Source organism: Megascapheus bottae, chromosome 32 (assembly GCF_031878675.1).
Source record: "Megascapheus bottae isolate mThoBot1 chromosome 32, mThoBot2.hap1, whole genome shotgun sequence".
In the NCBI taxonomy this organism is placed as follows: domain Eukaryota; kingdom Metazoa; phylum Chordata; class Mammalia; order Rodentia; family Geomyidae; genus Megascapheus; species Megascapheus bottae.
In genome coordinates, this window is record NC_143540.1 from 6,382,742 (window position 1) to 6,402,746 (window position 20,005).

A 20,005-nucleotide genomic window follows, 5' to 3' on the forward strand; every position below is an offset into this window, starting at 1 on the left:
AACCTTGCAGGGGAGCTATGGCTCAAGTAGTAAAATGCTCACCTTGAGAGAGAGAGGGAAAAGAGAAGCTCAGGTACAATGCCCAGGCACTGAGTTCAAGTCGTAAGATTGGCACTCCCCACCCCCAAACACACACAATGCCTTTGATCCTCCTGCCAAAACAATTTCAATGCCTCTTTTTATTGAGAAACATCAGATACAAGGGGTCAACCAGTCTGTCCCCTCAGTGCTCTCTGTTCACCCGTGGACACATTGGAAAAGCAGTGGACAGGCAATCCACTCACCTTTCTGCCTGCAACCAGATCTGACTGGGAGATGGAGTTTGTTTTGGTACCCTGCTGTCGCCTGGGCTCCTTGCCCAACCTCAGAATGAAAAGTTGAGCAGGACCGACTGGGCACCAGCTTTGGTGCTCCTGGGAATTCTCTTTTCTAGGTAAAACCTTCATCACTGGCTGGGTGGAGTAGTTCATACCTGTAATTCCAGCTATGAAGGAGAAAGCAGGGGGAGGAGGCAGAGGCAGGAAGATCCTGGTTAGAGGCTAAACTGGGTTTAAAAACCTGAGATCCTGTCTGAAAAAATAAAACAGGAAGGGTGTCAAATGTTTAGAGCCTCTGTCCTACAAACACAAGGTCCTGAGGCCAAACCCCCAACAACAAAACAGCTCACAACTTCCTCCTCCTCCTCTTCCTCCTCCTCCTTCTTTTTCTTCTTATTCTTCCTTGAACCCTGGGCCTAGGCATTGTCCCTGAGCTCTTCAGCTACCCGTTGAGACAGCGCCACTACCCATTTTCTGGTAGTTAATTGGAGATAAGAGTCTCAGGGACTTTAGTGCCCAGGTTGGCTTTGAACTTGGATCCTCAGATCTCAGTAGGTGGGATTACAGGCCTGAGCCACCACGCCTGGCTTGTTCCAACTTCTTAAGAAAAGGAGACTCAGGTTTTGTGACCCAGTCACTTCACCTCTGTCAGCTTCAGTTTTCATGCATACGATGGGGAGATGATCTTTATGTCTTACCTGAGTGGCTGTCATCAGATGAAATAAATGTGCTTAGCGTGTACAAAGCACAGAGGCACACTTGCCTTAGATACAGGCCATGTACACTCCTATCATGTCAGAACAACCCCAACAGGAAACAGTGGCTTCCTCTCCAATTTTCCATCCAAAGTCTCAGGCCAGAGTCTGATTGGACAAACTACATGGTTCAGTCACAGTGGCCAGAAGGAGAAAACACTGTGCTGATTGGCTGGCGCCAGCCTGATCCTGCTACTGGAGAGAAACACGAAGGAGCCAAGTTCATTAGGGGCTGAGAAACTTGTCTCACCTGGCCCAGCTTCAACAACCCTTGGCTATTTGCATATGCAGTTCTCTCTTCTAGAAACAAAGCACAGCAAAACAAAACACAAAGCAAAACACAACTTCTGTTCTGTTGAGTCATTCTACCACTCCTCCCAGATTCCACCCAAATGTACCACCTCCCAATGTCCTCTTGTAGTCTCTGAATAGGGCTCCTGCCTCCACTGATACCAGACTACCCTTTGAAAGGTCCATCTAGTCCCCCATCAATGAGAGAAGGGGCTGCACCTTTCTGAACTGGTGTCCAGGAAATGGCCCCTGGGCAAGAAATCTACACACAGGCATCCATCCCAGCCTGGCGAGGGAGACCTCTCCCCTGTAATCCTAGCAACTCTGGAGGCTGTGACCTAAGGATGGGGGTTCAAAGCCAGTCTGGGCAGGGGGAAATCTATGAGACTCTTATTCCAATGAACCCTCACCAAAGAAGAAAAGAAAGAAAAAAGACCAAAAGTGATGCTGTGGCTCAAGTGGTGGAGCACTAGCCAGGAGCACAGAGAGGCTCAGGGACAGAGCCCAGACCCTGAGTTCAAACCCCAGGACCGGCAGAAAAAGAAAAAAAAACCAAAAACGCAGGCAGACATTCCCCATCCCTGCCACCCCCCTCCCTGTCACAAACTGGGGTGCCTCTGTACCTGGCAAACCCATCTAGGAAAGGGGCGCACAGCCTTCCCCCCACATGCACGCTCACCCCTGCAACCCTGCCACCAGGATCGCGGTGCGCGGATGCCCAGGCCACCCCTCCAGCTCCCAGCCCCGGCGGGGAGGGGACCCAGGCCCGCCGCGGAGGCGGATCACCCATCCTCCACGCCCATCTCGCGCCCCCCTCTAGGTGTAGGTTGTGCGCACGCGCGCATGCCGCCCCGCCCCATTCGGAGGCCACGCCCACCCCGGAGGCGGGGCTCCGCGTAGGGGGCGTGTCCTGCGGCACCGCCCAGGGAAGCTGCGCGAGGCTGGGCGGCCGCCGCCACATCCTCCTCCTCCTCCTGCTCCTCCTGCTCCTCCTGCTCCTCCTGCTCCTGCTCCTGCCGGGCCAGGACCAAGTGGTTCAGCACCGGGAGGAACGTCGAGCCATGGCGCACCAGACGGGCATCCACGGTGAGGGCCGGCGACGGGGCTTGTCAGGCCCCCTTCCTCCTCCTCCTCCTCCTCCTCGCTGCATCCGGGGCGGAGGGGGGGGGGAAGCTTCCTGTTTCTCCTTTTCTAGCCTGGGGTGGGCCCGCCCGGGGGGGTGGGGTGCCCGGAGGTGCCCATGTGTGTGTGTGCACAGCCACGGGGGCGGCTGTGCCAGTGGCTTTGTGTTTTTGTTCCTTTCTGGGGTGTGGGTGTGACCCGGATGTGCACCTCTGGGGTGACTGGGGGGAGGACACTCCGGTGTGCCCGCACCTCCCCGTGTCTCAGGACCCTCGGTGTCCCCCCCTGGCTGCCTGGGGCCGCCTGCTTTCTGGCAGTGGGCACATGTCTGTGGGATGTGCATGTGTGCCCGGATTCCCGGGTGTGCAGGTTACCATGGCTGCACGCACGCCACGTCTTGGGATGCTATGGAGGCTGTGGATGTATGGGGCCTAGGGATCCCACACTTTTGCTTTCTCCTTAGGGGTCCTGGGGGGCGGGGGTGAAACCAGGGATTTCCCCCACTCCCTAAGTCAAGCCCGTCTCACCTTGGCCTCTGAGCTCCCTTCTCTTTTCCTCTGTGATCCCTTGAACCTGCCCTGGCTGGCATTGGAAAAGGGGTGGAAGTGAAGGGGGGGGTTGGCCTAGATAAAGGGGTTGTGCGGAAAGTCTAGGCCCTGCACTCTACAGCCCAGAGCATCTTCGCACCCAGCACTCCTTCCCCTGGAGGCAGAGAGAGGCAATGTCCTGAGGCCAGGAGGCCTGGCCTACCATAACCTTAGTGTCTCAGGCCATCACCACACCAGGAGGGTTTTCTTGGCCTCTGGCCCAGACAGCTGGCTGGTTTGGACTCCAGCCACACCCGTGACCACATGGTGATCCCCTGCCCAGGGACACCACCATCGACCTGCTGCTACACCTCCTGAGTCTCAGCTTGGTGTTTGTGGCCACTTAGTGGCCAGGGTTTTCCTCACCTCCTGCCTGCCCTCCCAACCCCCCCTCCCTCCACCACCCTGCTGAACCCAGGTAATGGAGAGGCTTGGGTTAGGAACTAGACGGGTGAGCTCCATCAAGAGGCCTCTTCCTCCCTCTCCCCCCACTTTTTGTCTCCTCCCACCCCTCCACCCCCCCACATTGTGAGCAGAACTCCATCCCCTTCCTTATTTCTTGGGCAGAGAGACTAGTCTGCCTAAGGCATTGGCCCCGGCTCTCCTGCCTATGAACAAAGCTGTTTCCTATTTCCTTGTTTGTTTGTTTGTTTGTTTGTGGAGCAACAAGAGGATCACACACCAGCCTTTCTCTGGACACAGAAGTGGAAGTGTTGACCTCAGAGGGGGGCAGGGGAAGGACTGAAACCTGAGTTGGGAGGGTGGGTACAGGGGGAAAAGGGGTGTGGGGGGGATGTCATGAATTTTTGATGCTGGAGGCTCAGATGTCCCAGGCTTAGCTTTGGATTATTGATGGTGGCTGGAGAGGCATCGGGGAGGGGATGTCTTTTCCTCTGCTCAGGGGTCAGTTTGCCCTCGTAACATTAGAAGGAGCTTGTCTGTCTGTCTGTCCCAAGGGGGATTTCTTAGCCTCCCTCCCAGGTCTAGACAGCTAAGAAGAGAGAGCTTAGCGTGGCTTTGCCTTGTTGGTTTTCTGGTTTGTTTGGTTTGGTTTTGTCAGTCTTGGGGCTTGAACTTAGGACCTGGGCACTTGTCCTTGAACACATTTTGCTCAAGGTTAGTGCTCTGCCACTTAAGCCAAAGTGCCACTTCCGGTTTTTTTAGTGGTTAATTCGAAGTCAGAGTCTCACAGGGACTTTGCTGCCCAGGCTAGCTGTGCTCTCAGCCTCCTGGGTAGCTAGGATGGCAGGTGTGAGCCGCCAGCTTCCAGCTTTAGTTCCCTTTTTTTTTTTTTTGATGTGTGCTGGTCCTAAGGCTTGAACTCAAGGCCTGGTGCTGTCCCCGCTCAAGGCGAGCATTCTACCACGTGAGCCACAGCTCTCCTTCCTACTTTGGTAGTTTTGTGGAGGTTCGAGTCTCACAGACTTTCTTCTCTAGCCCCACTTTGAGCCATGATCCTCAGATCTCAGCGTCCTCGGTAGCTAGGATGACAGGGGCCCTGTGTGTTACCCTATTTGACTTGACTTTAGGGCTTAGATGGTGTCTCTTAGCTCTTTTGCTCAAGGCTAGCACTCTACAAGGTGAGTCACACTTCCATTTCCGGCTTCTTTATAGTTGAGTCTCATGAATTTTCCTGCCTGGGCTGGCTTTGAACTGTTGATGCTCAGTCTCCTGAGTAGTTATGATTACTAGAGTCCAGCTTCTTATCTCTTTTGTTTATAGGGGAGGTTGGGGTTCAGAGATCAAGGGTCATACAACCAAGGGAAAGTCCTAGCGCCCAGGCCTGAAGCTTTAGAGAGACTTCTCAGTCTCCAACACACACACACACACACACACACACACACACACACACACACACACACACACACACACACACACACACACACACACACACACACACACACACACACACACACACACACACACACACACACACACACACACACACACACACACACACACACACACACACACACACACACGCACACAAACTGTTGGGCTCAGTGAGTCCCTGGCCACCTCGTGGCCATGGAGGGTGGTGCACTGCCCGAAGCCTCAGGGTCACTCAGCCACAGGGGGACACCTGAGGTCAGGACCAGAGTTTATTTACTTGAAGTCCCCACCCCCCCTCCTCCTAGCTCCTGAGCTGTCCACTGCAAGCCCTATAAATATTCTCTGACCTCAGCTCTCCTCCAGCTGTGTTCCCGTTGGAATCCTCCTGACCCCTAGACAGCCTCAAGGTCATGCTGGCCTGACTTCTGTTCACCCAGAGATCCAGGGAGAGCCCTTCCCCACTTGGGTCATAGTTTTCTTTGTATCCATTGATTATCCAGTGGCGGGGCTTGAACTCAAGCCCAGAGTGCTGTTCCTGAGCTCTTCAGCTCAAGGCTAGCGCTCTACCACTTTGAGCCACAGCGCCGCTTCCGGTTTTCTGTTGGTTCACTGGAGATAAGAGTCTTACAGACTTTCTTGCCCAGGCTGGCTTTGAACTATGATCCTCAGATCTCAGCCTCCTGAATAGCTAGGATGACAGGCGTGAGCCACCAGCACTTTGCTGGATCATGGTTTCTCGCCTGTCACCACTAGTAGATTGGAGAATCTCCAAGGGTCCCTAAAATCTGACCACAGTCTTCACTTACCTTCACTCGGGTCCTTCCTTGGTCATTAGCTGTCATCTCCCAGTTCTGTGGCTCAAAGTTCAAGATCTCTTAAGAGCCCCTCTTCTTTCCAGAAAAAAATCTCCCCTATTTTTCCCTGTTCTAGAACTTGTTGCCCCCTGTTTGGCTGGGCTGGGTATGGCTGAGTCTATGTTTACACCTCTGTATCCTGAGACTCTGATCTGTGTGTTTCTGTGTTTACATTGTATGTGTGTGTATGTGAATGTGCGTTATCAAGATTGTACCTGTCTGTATGGTCCTGTCTTTAAATGAAAACGCCTGCAGCCAGGTGTCAGTGGCTCACACTTATAATCTAGCTGTGAGATCTGAGAATCTCATAGCTGGTTCAAAGCCAACCCCAACCAGAAAGTCCATGAAAGTCTTACCTCCAATTAATCAGAAAAAAAAAAAAAAAAGCCAGAAATGGAGTTGTGACTCAAGTGGTAGAGCGTTAGCCATGAGCATAAAAGCTCAAGGACTGCACCTAGGCCCTGAGTTCAAGCCCCAGGACTGGCACAGAAGAAACAAAACAAAACAATATTTATGTTGATCTATAGGGTAAGTGTTTATTAACGAGGGCGTTCACATTTCTACTTTTCTCTGCCTCCCACTGTTGTGTGTTACCATCATGTGAGACTTAACTGGGTGTGTTTGTGTATATGTGTGTGATTGGACGCAGTGTACAATTGGAGTATTTTTCTGTTTCTGTATAGATATGACATTACTGAATCAGCCTTCCACCCCCCCCCCCCCCGTCGCCCCCCGGTTCCTCACAGAGGCAGAGGCTAGAGGGGTTTATCTACTCTGGCCTGGCCTGGCTTGTCCTAGCACCAGTTCCATCCTGTCCCCTCCGCCTGCCACTCCTGCTGGCTAATTTGGGAGCTTGTGTTCAGTGGCTCAGGTTCCCAGTCACATGGGCAGATCGTTTTTAACCAGCTTTCCCAGCTCAGCTCCCAGAACCCACAGGACAGAGTAAGACCTCACACTCGTTCCTGTTCACTCTGCTCACTCATTGGCTTCCCTCACCATGTTTCTTGTTCTCGTAGCTACTGAGGAATTGAAGGAATTCTTTGCCAAGGCCCGGGCTGGCTCCGTCCGACTCATTAAAGTTGTCATTGAGAACGGTGAGTGTCTTCCATGGGCTTGGGACATAATGTTAGAGATTGGACCCTGTGGCTTCTGGATATTGGAGGAAATGTGGGTATTGTCTTCTATTCCACTGAAGACTCAGTTTCCCCATCTGGGGTTGCAACAGGGGCTACTCAGAGAGGGATGTTTATTGAGGAATTGTGTATGCTTGTTGGTAACCCTGTCCTGCACAGTCTCGTTCTGGGGTTCTCTCCAGCTTTCCCCTTAAACTAGAGATGGATTTTGTCAGGATTCCTGGTTGGACAGGCAGTGGGCAGGGCAGAGAGTAGCCAGCTCACTGCCACATATAGGCTGTGCATGTGTTTGTGGGTGACAGATGTGGTGTGACATAAGGAGATGAGGCAAACCTTCCTTTGGGAAAATACCTTATAAGGTGGGGAGAAGGGTTGGTAGTTAGTTCCTTCTAAGAACAGGATAGGGGGAACTTTTAGGCCTGGCAGGACTTTGGCCTTCAACCTAGGGACCTATGAGTCATACAGCATGGTATTTAGGGTGTGGGGCTTGAGCTGAGATTTGGATTGGGGAGGGGTTGAGGATTAGGGTTCTCCCAAGGCAAGCTTGGAAGACTGAGAAAGAACGACTTCTCTCTTCCTTCTTTCTCTCCATGCTAACGGACTGTCGCTCCAATCGAGGGCACAGATACTGGAATGGGGGTGGGCTAACTGCCCCCCCCAAGGGGCCCTTCCAGCCCTTCAGTAGCCGTGGTTTTGGTGGTCGGCATATATCTGGGGCTGCTCAGCCAAGAGTTCACTGCAGGATTTGGTTTTGTTTTGTCTTGCCAGTTTTAGAGCTTGAACTGAGGGCCTGGGCACTGTCCTTGGACTTTCTTAAGGCTAGAGCTCTACCCTTTGAGCCACTTCCAGCTTTTTCTATGTACATGGTACACCGAGGAATTGAAACTCCCGGCCCCTCACTGCAGTTTTTAGAATCACAGTTGAGTGCTGGGTTTGGTTCTGGGTCCCCAAATTCAGATGCCCTTCCAGGCTGGATAGGGGTCACACTGGTAGGTCATAAGTAAGACCTTCTTCCCCTTGGCTCTAGTGCTCAGCCTTCCCTGTGCTCTTCCAACCAGAAGGATTTAAGCAGGAGCAATCTATGGACAGGCTCTTTCTGCATGACAATTATTGGGGTATCCTCTATGTAACAGAATAAGACCAAAGATGCTGATTTTTCTAGGGAAGCTATGAGTTCTGCTTATGTAAACATTCTGGCTTAAAAATATGAATAACAGGGTGCTGGTGGCTCACACCTCTCATCCTAGCTACTCAGGAGGCTGAGATCTGAGGATCATAGTTCAAAGCGAGCCTGGGAAGGAAAGTCCATGAGACTCTTTATCTCCAATTAATGACCCCCCAAAAAAGCTAGATGTGGCGCTGTCGCTCAGTTAGGCTTGAGCACCAAAGCTTAGGGACAGTGCCCAGGCCCTGAGTTCAAGCCCCAAGGCAGACACACACACAAAAAGGGAGGGTGGGAGGTAGTCACCCCAGCTCACCCGGCCTCTGTCCCCCAGAACAGCTTGTGCTGGGTGCCTCGCAGGAACCCGTGGGTCGCTGGGACCAGGACTACGACCGAGGTGTGCTGCCGCTGCTAGATGCCCAGCACCCCTGCTACCTGCTGTTCCGCCTCGACTCCCAGAATGCTCAGGGCTTCGAGTGGCTCTTTCTCGCCTGGTCACCTGATAATTCCCCTGTAAGTCTTTAGGAACCTCTATCCAGCCCAGGGTTCAGAGCTAATGGCCCCACACCAGGCCACCAGCGGGCTCACGCCTGTCATCCTAGCTATCCAGGAGGCTGAGATCTGAGGATCATGATTCAAAGCCAGCCAAGGCAGGAAAGTCCATGAGACTCTTGCCTCCAGTCAGCCACCCAGAAGACTGAACGTGGCACTGTGGCTCAAAGCGGTAGAGCACTAGCTTTGAAAAAAATGTTCAGGGATGGGGCCTAATCCCCTGAGTTCAAGCCCTATGATGGACCAAAATAAATAAGTAAATTAATTGATTAATTAACAAGTCGGAGAGACTTCTCTGGAGCCCAGTGCCTCCTGAATTCCAGTCCATCTGGCTCTTAAGAGGCTGAGGTTGGGCTGGGCAAGGGCTCCCCCTTGTGGGCAGGGGCCACCCTGCAGCAGCTTCATCACCCTGCGTGTGCCTCCCTCACCCCCCTCCCGCCCCTGCCCCTTGCTGGTGGTACAAACACAGTGCAACAACCGGCTTTACCCTCGCAGGGCTTCTGCTTGCTTTGGGGGAGTTTATCCTATTGGGGGGGCGTATTGGAGGGTTGGAATGGGTCTCACAGCCCCCCCTCCCCTCCTCTTTGATCCTCAACCTCAGGTGCGGCTGAAGATGCTGTATGCAGCCACACGGGCCACTGTGAAGAAGGAGTTTGGGGGGGGTCACATCAAGGACGAACTGTTTGGGACGGTGAAGGTAGCTCGCCCCAGGCCAGGGTGACAGGGTGGAGGCGGGGATTTGTGAACCCATAGGAGGCAGGGCACCCCTAGGTGTGCCAGGCTTGGGGGGGGGTGGATATAAAATGGGCATTCTGGGAATCCAGAAGCTCAGGCCCCCCCGCCATGTCCATTTATATCTCCTCCTCTAGGAAGACCTGTCCTTCGCCGGGTACCAGAAGCACCTGTCCTCTTGTGCAGCGCCTGCCCCGCTCACTTCAGCCGAGAGGGAACTGCAGCAGATCCGAATCAATGAGGTGGGTGGGTGTGGCGGGCGGGGGTGGGGCTGAGGTGTCCAGGTTGATCACGTGACTCTGGCATCATGGTTGTCCTCTCTCATCCCAGGTAAAGACAGAGATCAGTGTGGAAAGCAAGCACCAGACCCTCCAGGGCCTCGCCTTCCCCCTGCAGCCTGAGGCTCAGCGGGCCCTACAGCAACTCAAGCAGAAGACGGTCAACTACATCCAGCTGGTGGGTTCTCAGCCCCCCACACCTGCCCAGGCTCCGCCCCTTCTGCGTCACCTCCATCTCCTCAGCTCTTCAGCCCATCCCTGTGCTAGGGAAACACGCCCTATCCCTGCCCCTGCATTCAGGGCAAGCCCTGTGTCTGTGTGAACCACAGCACCAGTCCAGTCCTGAAACCCTTCGAAAGGCCCAGCCTCCTTCTCCCATCCTCCCGTCCGTAGCCTCCTTACCGCTCACTCTGATCCAGGCTTCACTGAGCCTTTCACTCTGGTGTGGCTTTTTCAAAGTCTCACAGACATCATTTGTTATTATTATTTTTGTTGTCGACGGTGGTCATGAGACTTGAAGTTGGGGCCTGAGCACTGTCCCCTGAGCTCTTTTCCTCAAAGCTAGCACTCTACTACTTTGAACCACCGCATCACTTCTGATTTGGACATCAGAGTCTTACCAGCTTTCTTGCCCAGGCTGGCTTTGAAACCCAATCCTCAGATCTCAACCTCCTGAGTAGCTAGGATTAGAGAAGAGAGCCAGTGCCCACCTCCTGTAGCAGGCGTAAAGGGACAGAGTAAGGGGCTTCCTTAGGAAGGGAGATCATATCCAGGCTGCTACTTCCCAGGCCAGTCCTATTTCCGGCCTTCCGGTGGGTAGCACCCTGCTCATGCCACCCTTTCTCCCGCCCTGTGCAGAAACTGGACTTGGAGCGGGAGACCATCGAGTTAGTGCACACCCAGCCCACAGATGTGGCCCAGCTGCCGTCGAGGGTACCCCGAGATGCAGCTCGCTATCACTTCTTCCTCTATAAGCACACCCACGAGGGTGACTTCCTGGAGTCTGTGGGTGAGTGTTGGGCAGAGCGTTGGTGGGAACTGGACCCACTGTGGTGGGGGCGGGGAGGTGTGCAGACTCACTCACCTCCCACCCCCACCCCTCAGTGTTCATCTACTCCATGCCTGGGTATAAGTGCAGTATCAAAGAGCGCATGCTCTACTCCAGCTGCAAGAGCCGTCTCCTGGACTCCGTAGAACAGGACTTTCAACTGGAGATCTCCAAGAAGGTACTCTGCTCTCCCCTGGGCTTCCTGATCTTGGTAGGACCTGCTGTAGTCCTCAATCCAGTGGAGACAGTCAGGCACCGGTGGCTCACGCCTGTCATCCTGGCTCCTCAGGAGGCTGAGAGCTGAGGCTCATGGTTCAAAACCAGCCGGGCACAAAAGTCTGGGAGACTCTTGTCTCCGGTGAACCATCAGGAAACCAGAAGTGGCGCTATGGCTCAAAGAGCCTCGTAGAGTGCTAGTCTTGAGCAGAGGAGCTCAGGAACTGCGTCCAAGTCCAGAGTTCAAGCCCCATGACAGACCTAAAAAAAAAAAAGAAAAAGAAACCTGAGGATCCTGGTTCAAAGCCAGTCCCAGGCAGGAAAATCCCTGAAATCCTTATCTCCAATGAACTACCAGAAAAAAAAAAAAAAGCTAGAAATGGAGCTGTGGCTCAAGTGGTAGAGCAAAAGAGCCCAGGGACATCACCTAGGCACTGAATTCCAGCCCCCCACACACAAATTTTGTGCAGAGTTTGGTCCTGCTGTTGGGGTGCGGGGGGACCTGAAGCCCAGGCCCACCACATACCCCATGGATCTCAGCCATCAATGGAGTCCATACTCTATCCTGTCCCGTCAGGTCTTGGGTCTGGAGGATGGGGAAGGAGTAATCCAGGCATGCAGGAAAACAGAAATGTCCCCCTCCCCTCCCCCGGGCTGTGGTGGGAGAGGTCAGAAGGAGGTCGCCCCCAGAGTGGTCAATAATGGGGGGGTGCTCCCTATCCCTGCCTTCCTGTAGATTGAAATCGGCGACGGGGCAGAGCTGACGGCCGAGTTCCTGTATGATGAAGTACACCCGAAGCAACATGCCTTCAAGCAGGCCTTCGCCAAACCCAGGGGTCCTGGAGGCAAACGGGGCCACAAGCGCCTCATCCGAGGCCCGGGAGAGAACGGAGAAGACAGCTAGAAGGCTGGGCCTTCTGTAGACTCTGGGGTTGTCTGTTCCCATCCCTTGGTCACCTCCCTCTTCCTAGCCTGGCTTTCAGGAAGTCCCTCCTTTGTGGACAGGGACAGGAGGGCTGGGGGTCATTTCTCCCAACTTCTGAACGTCACTGGGCTGGCATTCTGTGCCCCTTCTCTGTCTACACTGTCCCTGCTTATCATCTGTGTGCCCAGGAACCCTGCCCATCTGGCTTGATTCAAGGAAGATGGGGTGGGGGTGGGGTGAGACTGGCATCCTGGGAAATGGAGTCTGGGGTCCCAACCCAGGCTGGAAGCCTTTGGCTACAGTGGGCGGGGTCACTTAAGGACTGGGTAAAGTTGTCCTCAAGACAGGATGATTGATTGAATGCTGTATTTTCTAAAGAATAAAGTATTTTTAAATCAACATCTTTGCCTGGCTCGGAGTAATGGATTGTGCCTCTGGCCCTGAGAATTGGGTAGCTGAGAAGCTGAGGATGTGACTTAGTGGTAGAGTGATTGCCTGGCACGCATGAAGCCCTGGCTTCAATTCCTCGTACCACATAAATAGAAAAGGCTAGAATGGGCCAGGGGCATAGCCTAGTGGTAGAGTGCTCGCCTAGCATGCACAAAACCCTAGATTCGGTTCCCAGGTAGCACATACTCAGAAAAAGTCAGAAGTGGTGCTGTAGCTCAAGTGGCAAAGCACTAGCCTTGAGCAAAAGTGTCCAAGGACAGAGCCCAGGCCCTGAATTCAGGCCCCAGGACTGGCAAAAGAAAAAGAAGAAAGAAGCTGGAAGTGGTGCTTTGGTTCAAGTAGTAGAATGCTAATCTTGAGCAAAAGAAGCTCAGAGATAGTGCCCAGGATCTGAGTTCAAGCCCCAGGACCAGCAACCAATCAACTGGAGCTGACTCTGGAGACAAGTCACGGAAGGATTTGGACCAGGAAGTTGTGGCTCAAAGTGGCAGAGCACTAGATAAGCAAAAGAGTCCAGGACAGTGCCTAGGCCATGAGTTCAAACCCCATGACCACAACCAACCAACAACAACAAAAAAACCCCCACAGAGTGAGAACATGGAGCCTTCAGGGAGCAGGAAATAGCAAATGTCCTGTAACAGAGACAGGAAGGGCAGGAGAGAGGCGTAGTTTGGGGTTGGGGGGAGGGCGACAGCACTCAGTCACCCCTGAAATCTGAATCTCAAACCTCTGCACATACACCAGATGTGAGGCCCTCATGGGTCACAGGCTATCCGAGGGGAGGTAGGGGGTGTGGGTAGAAAGAGGAAGGGGTACGGGGCAGCCCCTGCCATCTGAGTATGCAAACGGCCTGTGATTCATCGCAGGACACCTGTCGTGTGTCTGTGTCTGTGTGTGTGGTCAGGTTGCGGAGGGGAAAGCTAGCGGCGTCTAGGCCTTGAGAGAAAGTCTCACTTCCTCCCTTGTCTAAAGGACCCCAGTAAGGTGCAAACTTTGCTTTCACCATCAGCCAGCCTGCCAGACCCACTGGAGACAGTCCCCCGCGGCAACCACGGACATGGTAGGTGGCACTGCACCGTGGGGAGACGGTGGGGGCGGGGCAGACGCGAGGTGGTGGGAGCTGGCATGGAGGACACGGATATTAGTGACTGTCGTTTCCCTGCTCTCAGAAGCTGTGAGCACTGAGATAGTGAGATAGGCAAAATGTCTGGGGGGCCAGGAGCGTGGCCTAGTGGTAGAGTGCTCGCCTAGCATGCACGAAGCCCTGGGTTTGATTCCTCGGAACCCACATACACAGAAAAAGCCCAAAGTGGTGCTGCGGCTCCAGGGTAAGAGTGCCTACATCCTGAGTTCAGTCCCCAGGATTGGCAAAAAAAGAAAAAGAAAGCAAAACGCCTGGGATTTTAGTTCATGATGGATTTAGGGTTCCCTGGCTAGGCGTGGCTGTGAGCACTGGGGATCTCTGGCTGCTCCTTTGCTGTCCATTGAACCCCCCGGTCTGCTGTGACCTATAGGTTAGGCTGAGACCTGGCCAGGCCAGGGAGAAAAGAGCCGGGGTAGTGCTGTCCTCTCGAGAACTAGCTAGAGGAAGGCAGAGGGGAAGGGGGCTGGTGGGGGCAGAGGGGAGATTTCAGGGAGGCCCTAGAGGAAGAGGGAGAGGGGAATCTGGTGACTCTGCTCCGGAGGAAAGAGAAGCAGTCTTGAGAAGAGAAAGGACCCTAGGAGAGACCTCTCTAGTTCTGCTGTCAGGCTGAGGACTAGTTGCTGGTTTTTGTTGTTGTTGTTGTTGGGTTTTTTGGAGGGGGAACTTTGGTGCCAGAGTCAGGGCTTGAACCCATGAGCCACTAATGCCCAGCATTGGAGTTTAGTGGGAAGAGGGTGTTTCCAGACTCAGTTCTGGTTCTAAGACCACTTGCTCAGGCCAAGGCTGGCCTGCCTCCAAGCTGAACTTCCTGTATAGATCTTAAAGCACGGGAAAGGGCTTCAGCAACAGCCGGGAGTGTAGCTTAGTGGTAGAGTGCTTGCCACAGCATGCACAAAGACCCAGGTTCCATTCCTCGGTATCTCGTACATAGTCTAAGCCAGAAGTGGTGCTGTGGTTCAAAAGTGAGAGACTGCTAGCCTTGACAAAGCTCAAGGACAGTGCCCGGGCCCTGAGTTCAAGCCCCAAGGACTGGTTAACAAAAAAGGGGGAGGAGGGGATGTTTCAGCAGCCAGAAGGCTCAGTGAGGAGGAACAAGACTTGAAGCCCCCCACCCTAAGATGGCACAGGGTAGGTACTCACACTCCCTTGGCCCTGTCAGGGTCCCTGCTCTTGGGCCCTGCACCCCTTGTCTCTCCTTATCCAGGCTGTGGTGCTGGCAGAGGTGCTGGGCTTGGAGTCCCTGCCAGCTTTCCTGCCCTGTGTGTTCCAGCCCCAGGATGGCCTAGTGAATTGCAACTGGCTCGTTCTGAAGTCTGTCCCCCACTTCTCCGAAGCCGCCCCCCGAGCCAATGTGACCAGCTTCTCCTTGCTGTCCAATCGGATTCACCACCTGCACAGCTCTGATTTCATTCACTTTCCCAGACTGAGACGGCTCAACCTCAAATGGAATTGTCCGCCCCGCAGCCTGAGCCCTGAACACTTCTCCTGCCACCTGACCATCGAACACAACACCTTCCTGGCTGTGCCCACCCTGGAAGAGTTGAACCTCAGCTACAATGCCATCACCACGGTGCCTCCCCTTCCCAGCTCCCTCGTGAATCTGACTTTGAGCCATACCAACATCCTGGTATTGGATTCTACCAGCCTTGCCAGCCTGCCAGCCTTACGCTTCTTCTACATGGATGGCAACTGTTATTATAAGAATCCTTGCAGTAAGCGGCTGAACGTAGCCCCGGGTGCCTTCTCGGGCCTGCACAATCTCACTCACCTGTCACTCAAGTACAACAACCTCACCCAGTTCCCTGGTCAACTGCCCTCCAGCTTGAAATACCTCCTGTTGTCTTACAACCACATCACCAAGCTGGGACCCCAAGATCTGGCTAATCTGACCGCCTTGCGTGTCCTAGATGTGGGGGGCAATTGCCGCCGTTGCGACCATGCCCAGAACCCTTGCGTGGAATGCCCTCACCGCTCTCTCCACCTGCTCCCTGAAACTTTCACCCACCTGAGTCGCCTCGAAGGCCTCGTCCTGAAGGACAGCTCTCTTTATACATTGAACCCCAAATGGTTCGAGGCGCTAACTCACCTCTCCGTGCTGGATCTGAGTGAGAATTTTCTCTATGAATGTATCACCAATACCGTGGCTTTTCGGGGCCTGACAAGACTTCGTAAGCTCAACCTGTCCTTTAATTACCGGAAGAGGGTGTCCTTTGCCCACTTATGGCTGGCACCTTCTTTTGAGAACCTCACGTCGTTGAGGGAACTACATATGAATGGAATCTTCTTTCGCTCGCTCAACGAACACACGCTCAAGTCTCTGGCCCGGCTACCCCATCTCCACACTCTGAATCTGCAAATGAATTTCATCAACGAGGCTCAACTCAGCATCTTCGGGCCCTTCCCTAGTCTGCGCTTTGTCGACCTATCCAACAATCGCATTAGCGGCATTTCCAAGATGGTGGCCCCCAGTGGAGGAGAAAATGAAGGAGAGCGGTTACGGCTGGCACCTGACCACGAGGACTTCCTCCCAGCCCCGCTGGACACCCCCACACCTAAAGACTTTATGTCCAGCTGTAAGAAGCTCCAGTTCACGTTAGATCTATCTCGGAACAACCTGATGATAATCAAACAGGAAATGTTTCTGCGCTTGTCTCATCTCCAATGCCTGAGCCTGAGTCACAATTCCATCTCCCAGGCAGTCAACGGCTCTCAGTTCACGAATCTCACCAATCTACGCGTTCTAGACCTGTCCTATAACAAGCTGGACCTATATTACAGCCACCCGTTCACGGAGCTGCCCCGATTGGAGGCCCTGGACCTGAGCTATAACAGCCAGGCTTTTGGCATGCAAGGCATAGGCCACAATCTCAGCTTTGTGGCCTTCCTGCCCAAACTGCGCCGCCTCAGCCTGGCATACAACAATATCAACAGCCGAGTGTCCCCCCGGCTTCACAGCACCTCCCTGCAGATCCTGGATTTCAGTGGCAATGACGTGAGCCGCATGTGGGCTGAAGGAGACCTGTACCTCCATTTTTTTCAAGGCCTGGAAGTCCTGCAGGAGCTAGATCTATCTAAGAACCGTTTACATACCCTTCTGCCCCACACCTTGGACAATCTCCCCAAAAGCCTAAAAGCGTTGCATCTTCGTGATAATTCCTTGGCATTTTTCAACTGGACGGGACTGGTCTACATGCCCAGTCTGACAGTTCTAGATCTAGCAGGGAACCAATTGAAAGCTTTAACGAATGATACATTGCCTAATGGTACCCACCTCCAAACGTTAGACCTCAGTGACAACTGCATCACTTCTGTAGAACCGGGTTTCTTTGTCCTGGCTGTAGAACTTCGAGAACTCAATCTCAGTGACAACTGGCTCAAGACGGTGGAAGCTTCCTGGTTCGGTCCATTGGCGAGCACCCTCCAAATCCTCGACGTACGCACCAACCCTCTGCACTGTGCCTGTGGTGCTTCCTTTGTGGAGTTCTTACTAGAGATTCAACATGCTGTTCCGGGCCTGTCCAATCAAGTAAAATGTGGCAGTCCCAACCAGCTCCAAGGTCTCAGCATTTTTGCCCAGGATCTGCGTCTCTGCCTGGATGAGATTCTCTCTTGGACTTGTTTTGGTTTCTCCCTGTTGGCTGTGGCCCTGGGTCTCACAGTCCCTATCCTTCAGAATATTTATGGCTGGGATATCTGGTATTGTTTTTACCTGTGCCAGGCATGGCTTCCCTGGAGGAGACGACACAGTGTCCACGACTTACCCTATGACGCCTTTGTGGTGTTTGACAAGAGCCAGCACGCCGTGGCTGACTGGGTGTACAATGAACTGCGGGTCCAGCTGGAAGAACGCCGTGGACGGCGGGCACTGCGCCTGTGCCTGGAGGAACGGGACTGGCTCCCTGGCAAAACTCTCTTTGAGAACCTCTGGGCCTCTATCTATGGCAGCCGCAAGACCCTGCTTGTTCTGGACCACACCGATCGCGTCAGTGGCCTCCTGCGTACTGGTTTCCTGTTGGTCCAGCAGCGCCTGTTAGAGGAGCGCAAAGATGTCCTCGTCCTGGTCCTCCTGCGTCCCGATGTCCACCGCTCCCGCTACGTGCAGCTGCGCCGGCGCCTGTGTCGCCAGAGTGTCCTCTTCTGGCCCCACCGGCCCAGCGGTCAGAGAAGTTTCTGGGCCCAGCTGGGCATAGCACTGACCAGGGACAATCACCATTTCTATAACAGGAATTTCTGTCGTGGACCCACAGCTGAGTAGTTCAGGGCAAGTGACCGGTCAGTGGAGGGACAGCCACATTGTCATGCTTGGCCACCTGCCCAAGCCTACTGCTTTTCCTTTCCCTGCCCCTGCCCATTCTGGATATACAGCAGGAGCTCAATAAATACTCCCAGACGACTAGCTCTAAGCTTCACGGAGAGCTGGGTGTATGTGTGTTATGGGACTTGAACTCAGGGCGTGGGCACTGTCCCTGGGCTTCTTTTGTTAAGGCTAGCCCCTCCACTACGTGAGCCGCAGCATCACTTCTGGTTTTCTAGGGGGTAATTGGAGGTGAGTCTCATGGATAGGCTGGGTGCCCCAAGGCCAGAACCAAAAAGAAAGGAAGAAAGGAGGGAGGGAGGGAAAGGAAGGAGGAAGAGAAAGAGAGAAGGGTGGGAAGGGAATGGGGGAGGGAGGTGGGTGAGAGTGAATTTAGAGGGATCACTGAGCCCTCTGCTGGCCATGCTGGGCAGAGGCATCCTGCCATAAGGCCTCTAGTCGACCATGTCATGCCTGGGTCCTGAAGATACTTCATTCTGGTCTGGCTGTCTTGGTAAGGCCACAACCAGACCTTCCCTTTGGGCAGCAGAGGGTAAACAGGTCCTCTGTCTAGCAGGGCAGGAGAGTCAAACCAGTTTGTCTGGACCAGGCAAGCTCAGGGCTTGCCTCCAGGGCTTGCTTAAGGGCCTGGAGGGCTGGCGTTGACCACAGCGATCTGCAGCCATCTGCTTATGGTGCAGCTTGGATGCTGGTAGCTGTGTGTGTGTGTGTGTGTGTGTGTGTGTGTGTGTGTGTGTGATATTTTCTCCCTCCCTCTTCTGAGGATGCAGTTGAGAGGGAAACAGTAGCCTCCTTCCTCTTTCTGTCTTAGGCACTGGAAGTTCCGCTCATGAACATGAAGCGTGACTTTTATTTTCAGATGAAAAGCAGGCGGATGCTCTCCAACCTAGGAATCACAGGAAGTCCCGCCCAACCTAGGAAATCACAGGAAGTCCCGCCCAACCTAGGAAACCACAGGAAGTCCCACCCAACCTAGGAATCATAGGAAGTTCTGTCCAACCTAGGAATCACAGGAAGTGACCTGTTGAATTCCTTGGATCACCTTGGAAATCAAAGCAAGCAAGAAAAGAGGCCCAGGGGAGGGGTAGAGAATGAGCTCTGTGAGACTGTTCAGGCCCACAAGCAAAAGCAGGAAGTTGGACTCTGGCCAGTGCACTGTATCTTTGGACACAACTGGACCGTTCCTCGGGACCACAAGTCTACCTTTGGGGCAACTCTAAGTAGAATCTCTGTCCATCCACCTGTCAATCCACACATCTGTTCATTCATCCATATATCCATCTGTGCACCCACTTATCAAGCCATGCATGCATGCAACCATCCGTCCATGCATCTTTCACCCCTGCATCCATCCATCCATCCATCCATCCATCCATCCATCCATCCTTCTCTCCATGCATTTATCCATCCATGCATCTATCCATGCATGCATACACCCACCCATCCATCCATGTATCCATCCATTCATCCATGCATCTACCCATCCATCTAGCCCTCTATGCATCCATTAATGCATGTGTGTATACATGCCTTCGTCTGTACACCCATGCATGCATGCAGCCATTCTATCTAACATGCCATTGGCGGTTGACACGCCAGGACAGGAAAGGAAGAACCCAGGGCAGAGCACCAGCATCCAAACATTGTCCCCACGGGAAGCCATCATGCCATTTGGAGGAGGAGGCAGAGGGTGTTCCAGGTGTGGGAATGGGAGCCGGGCAAGCTGTGCAGGAGGGAACCGAGCAGGAAAGTTCCCAGGTGACGTGATTTCCACCCCACCACCGAAGGCCCCCATGAGCACTTTTATCTGATGGGAACAAAGCTCGGGTGAGTCTTTCTCAATACCATTCCCAAAAGGAAAGTGATCAAGACGCCCTATCTCCATCAACTACCTACAGTGGCCATGCTTATAGTTCCAGCCAGCCCAAGCATATAACTGCCCTGAGTCTCCTTCACGCCAGCTGCTGGGTGCTTCTGTGGCCTGCTTGTTCTCCAGTAGGCTTGGAGGGGGTTCACTGGGGGGGGGGTCCCCTTTCATTTGTTCAGCTCTAGCAGTTGTATCGCTTGCCTGGCGAGTGCAAGGCCCTGAGTTTGAACCCCCAGCACCACCAGAAAGTAATAGGAATTTAAGAAATAAATGTAGAGTTGGGGAATATATGACCCCGTTCAATTATAGGGGTGCTACGGGGAGGCTGCTCTGGGCTCAGGGGTCCTGCCGGTTCTACTTTATACATCCCTACACCATAATCGTCACCATTTTCTCATTCAGTAGGCAAGAGCAGAAACAGCCA

General features: G+C 53.6%; 2 protein-coding genes across 2 annotated transcripts; both read left to right on the forward strand.

The window, feature by feature from the left end:
• The first annotated feature begins 2,290 nt into the window (after positions 1 to 2,290).
• Twf2 (twinfilin actin binding protein 2) lies at positions 2,291 to 12,190 on the forward strand. The gene is made up of 9 exons (XM_090323316.1): positions 2,291 to 2,449; positions 6,776 to 6,853; positions 8,389 to 8,567; positions 9,208 to 9,303; positions 9,476 to 9,580; positions 9,669 to 9,794; positions 10,475 to 10,625; positions 10,721 to 10,842; positions 11,617 to 12,190. The coding sequence occupies exons 1-9, from the start codon at positions 2,425 to 2,427 to the stop codon at positions 11,782 to 11,784; spliced, it is 1,050 nt and encodes a 349-aa protein (XP_090179442.1). The 5' UTR covers positions 2,291 to 2,424; the 3' UTR covers positions 11,785 to 12,190.
• A 36-nt stretch (positions 12,191 to 12,226) lies between these two features.
• Tlr9 (toll like receptor 9) lies at positions 12,227 to 17,780 on the forward strand. The gene is made up of 3 exons (XM_090323186.1): positions 12,227 to 12,256; positions 13,265 to 13,315; positions 14,559 to 17,780. The coding sequence occupies exons 1-3, from the start codon at positions 12,227 to 12,229 to the stop codon at positions 17,652 to 17,654; spliced, it is 3,177 nt and encodes a 1,058-aa protein (XP_090179312.1). The 3' UTR covers positions 17,655 to 17,780.
• Positions 17,781 to 20,005: the final 2,225 nt, after the last annotated feature.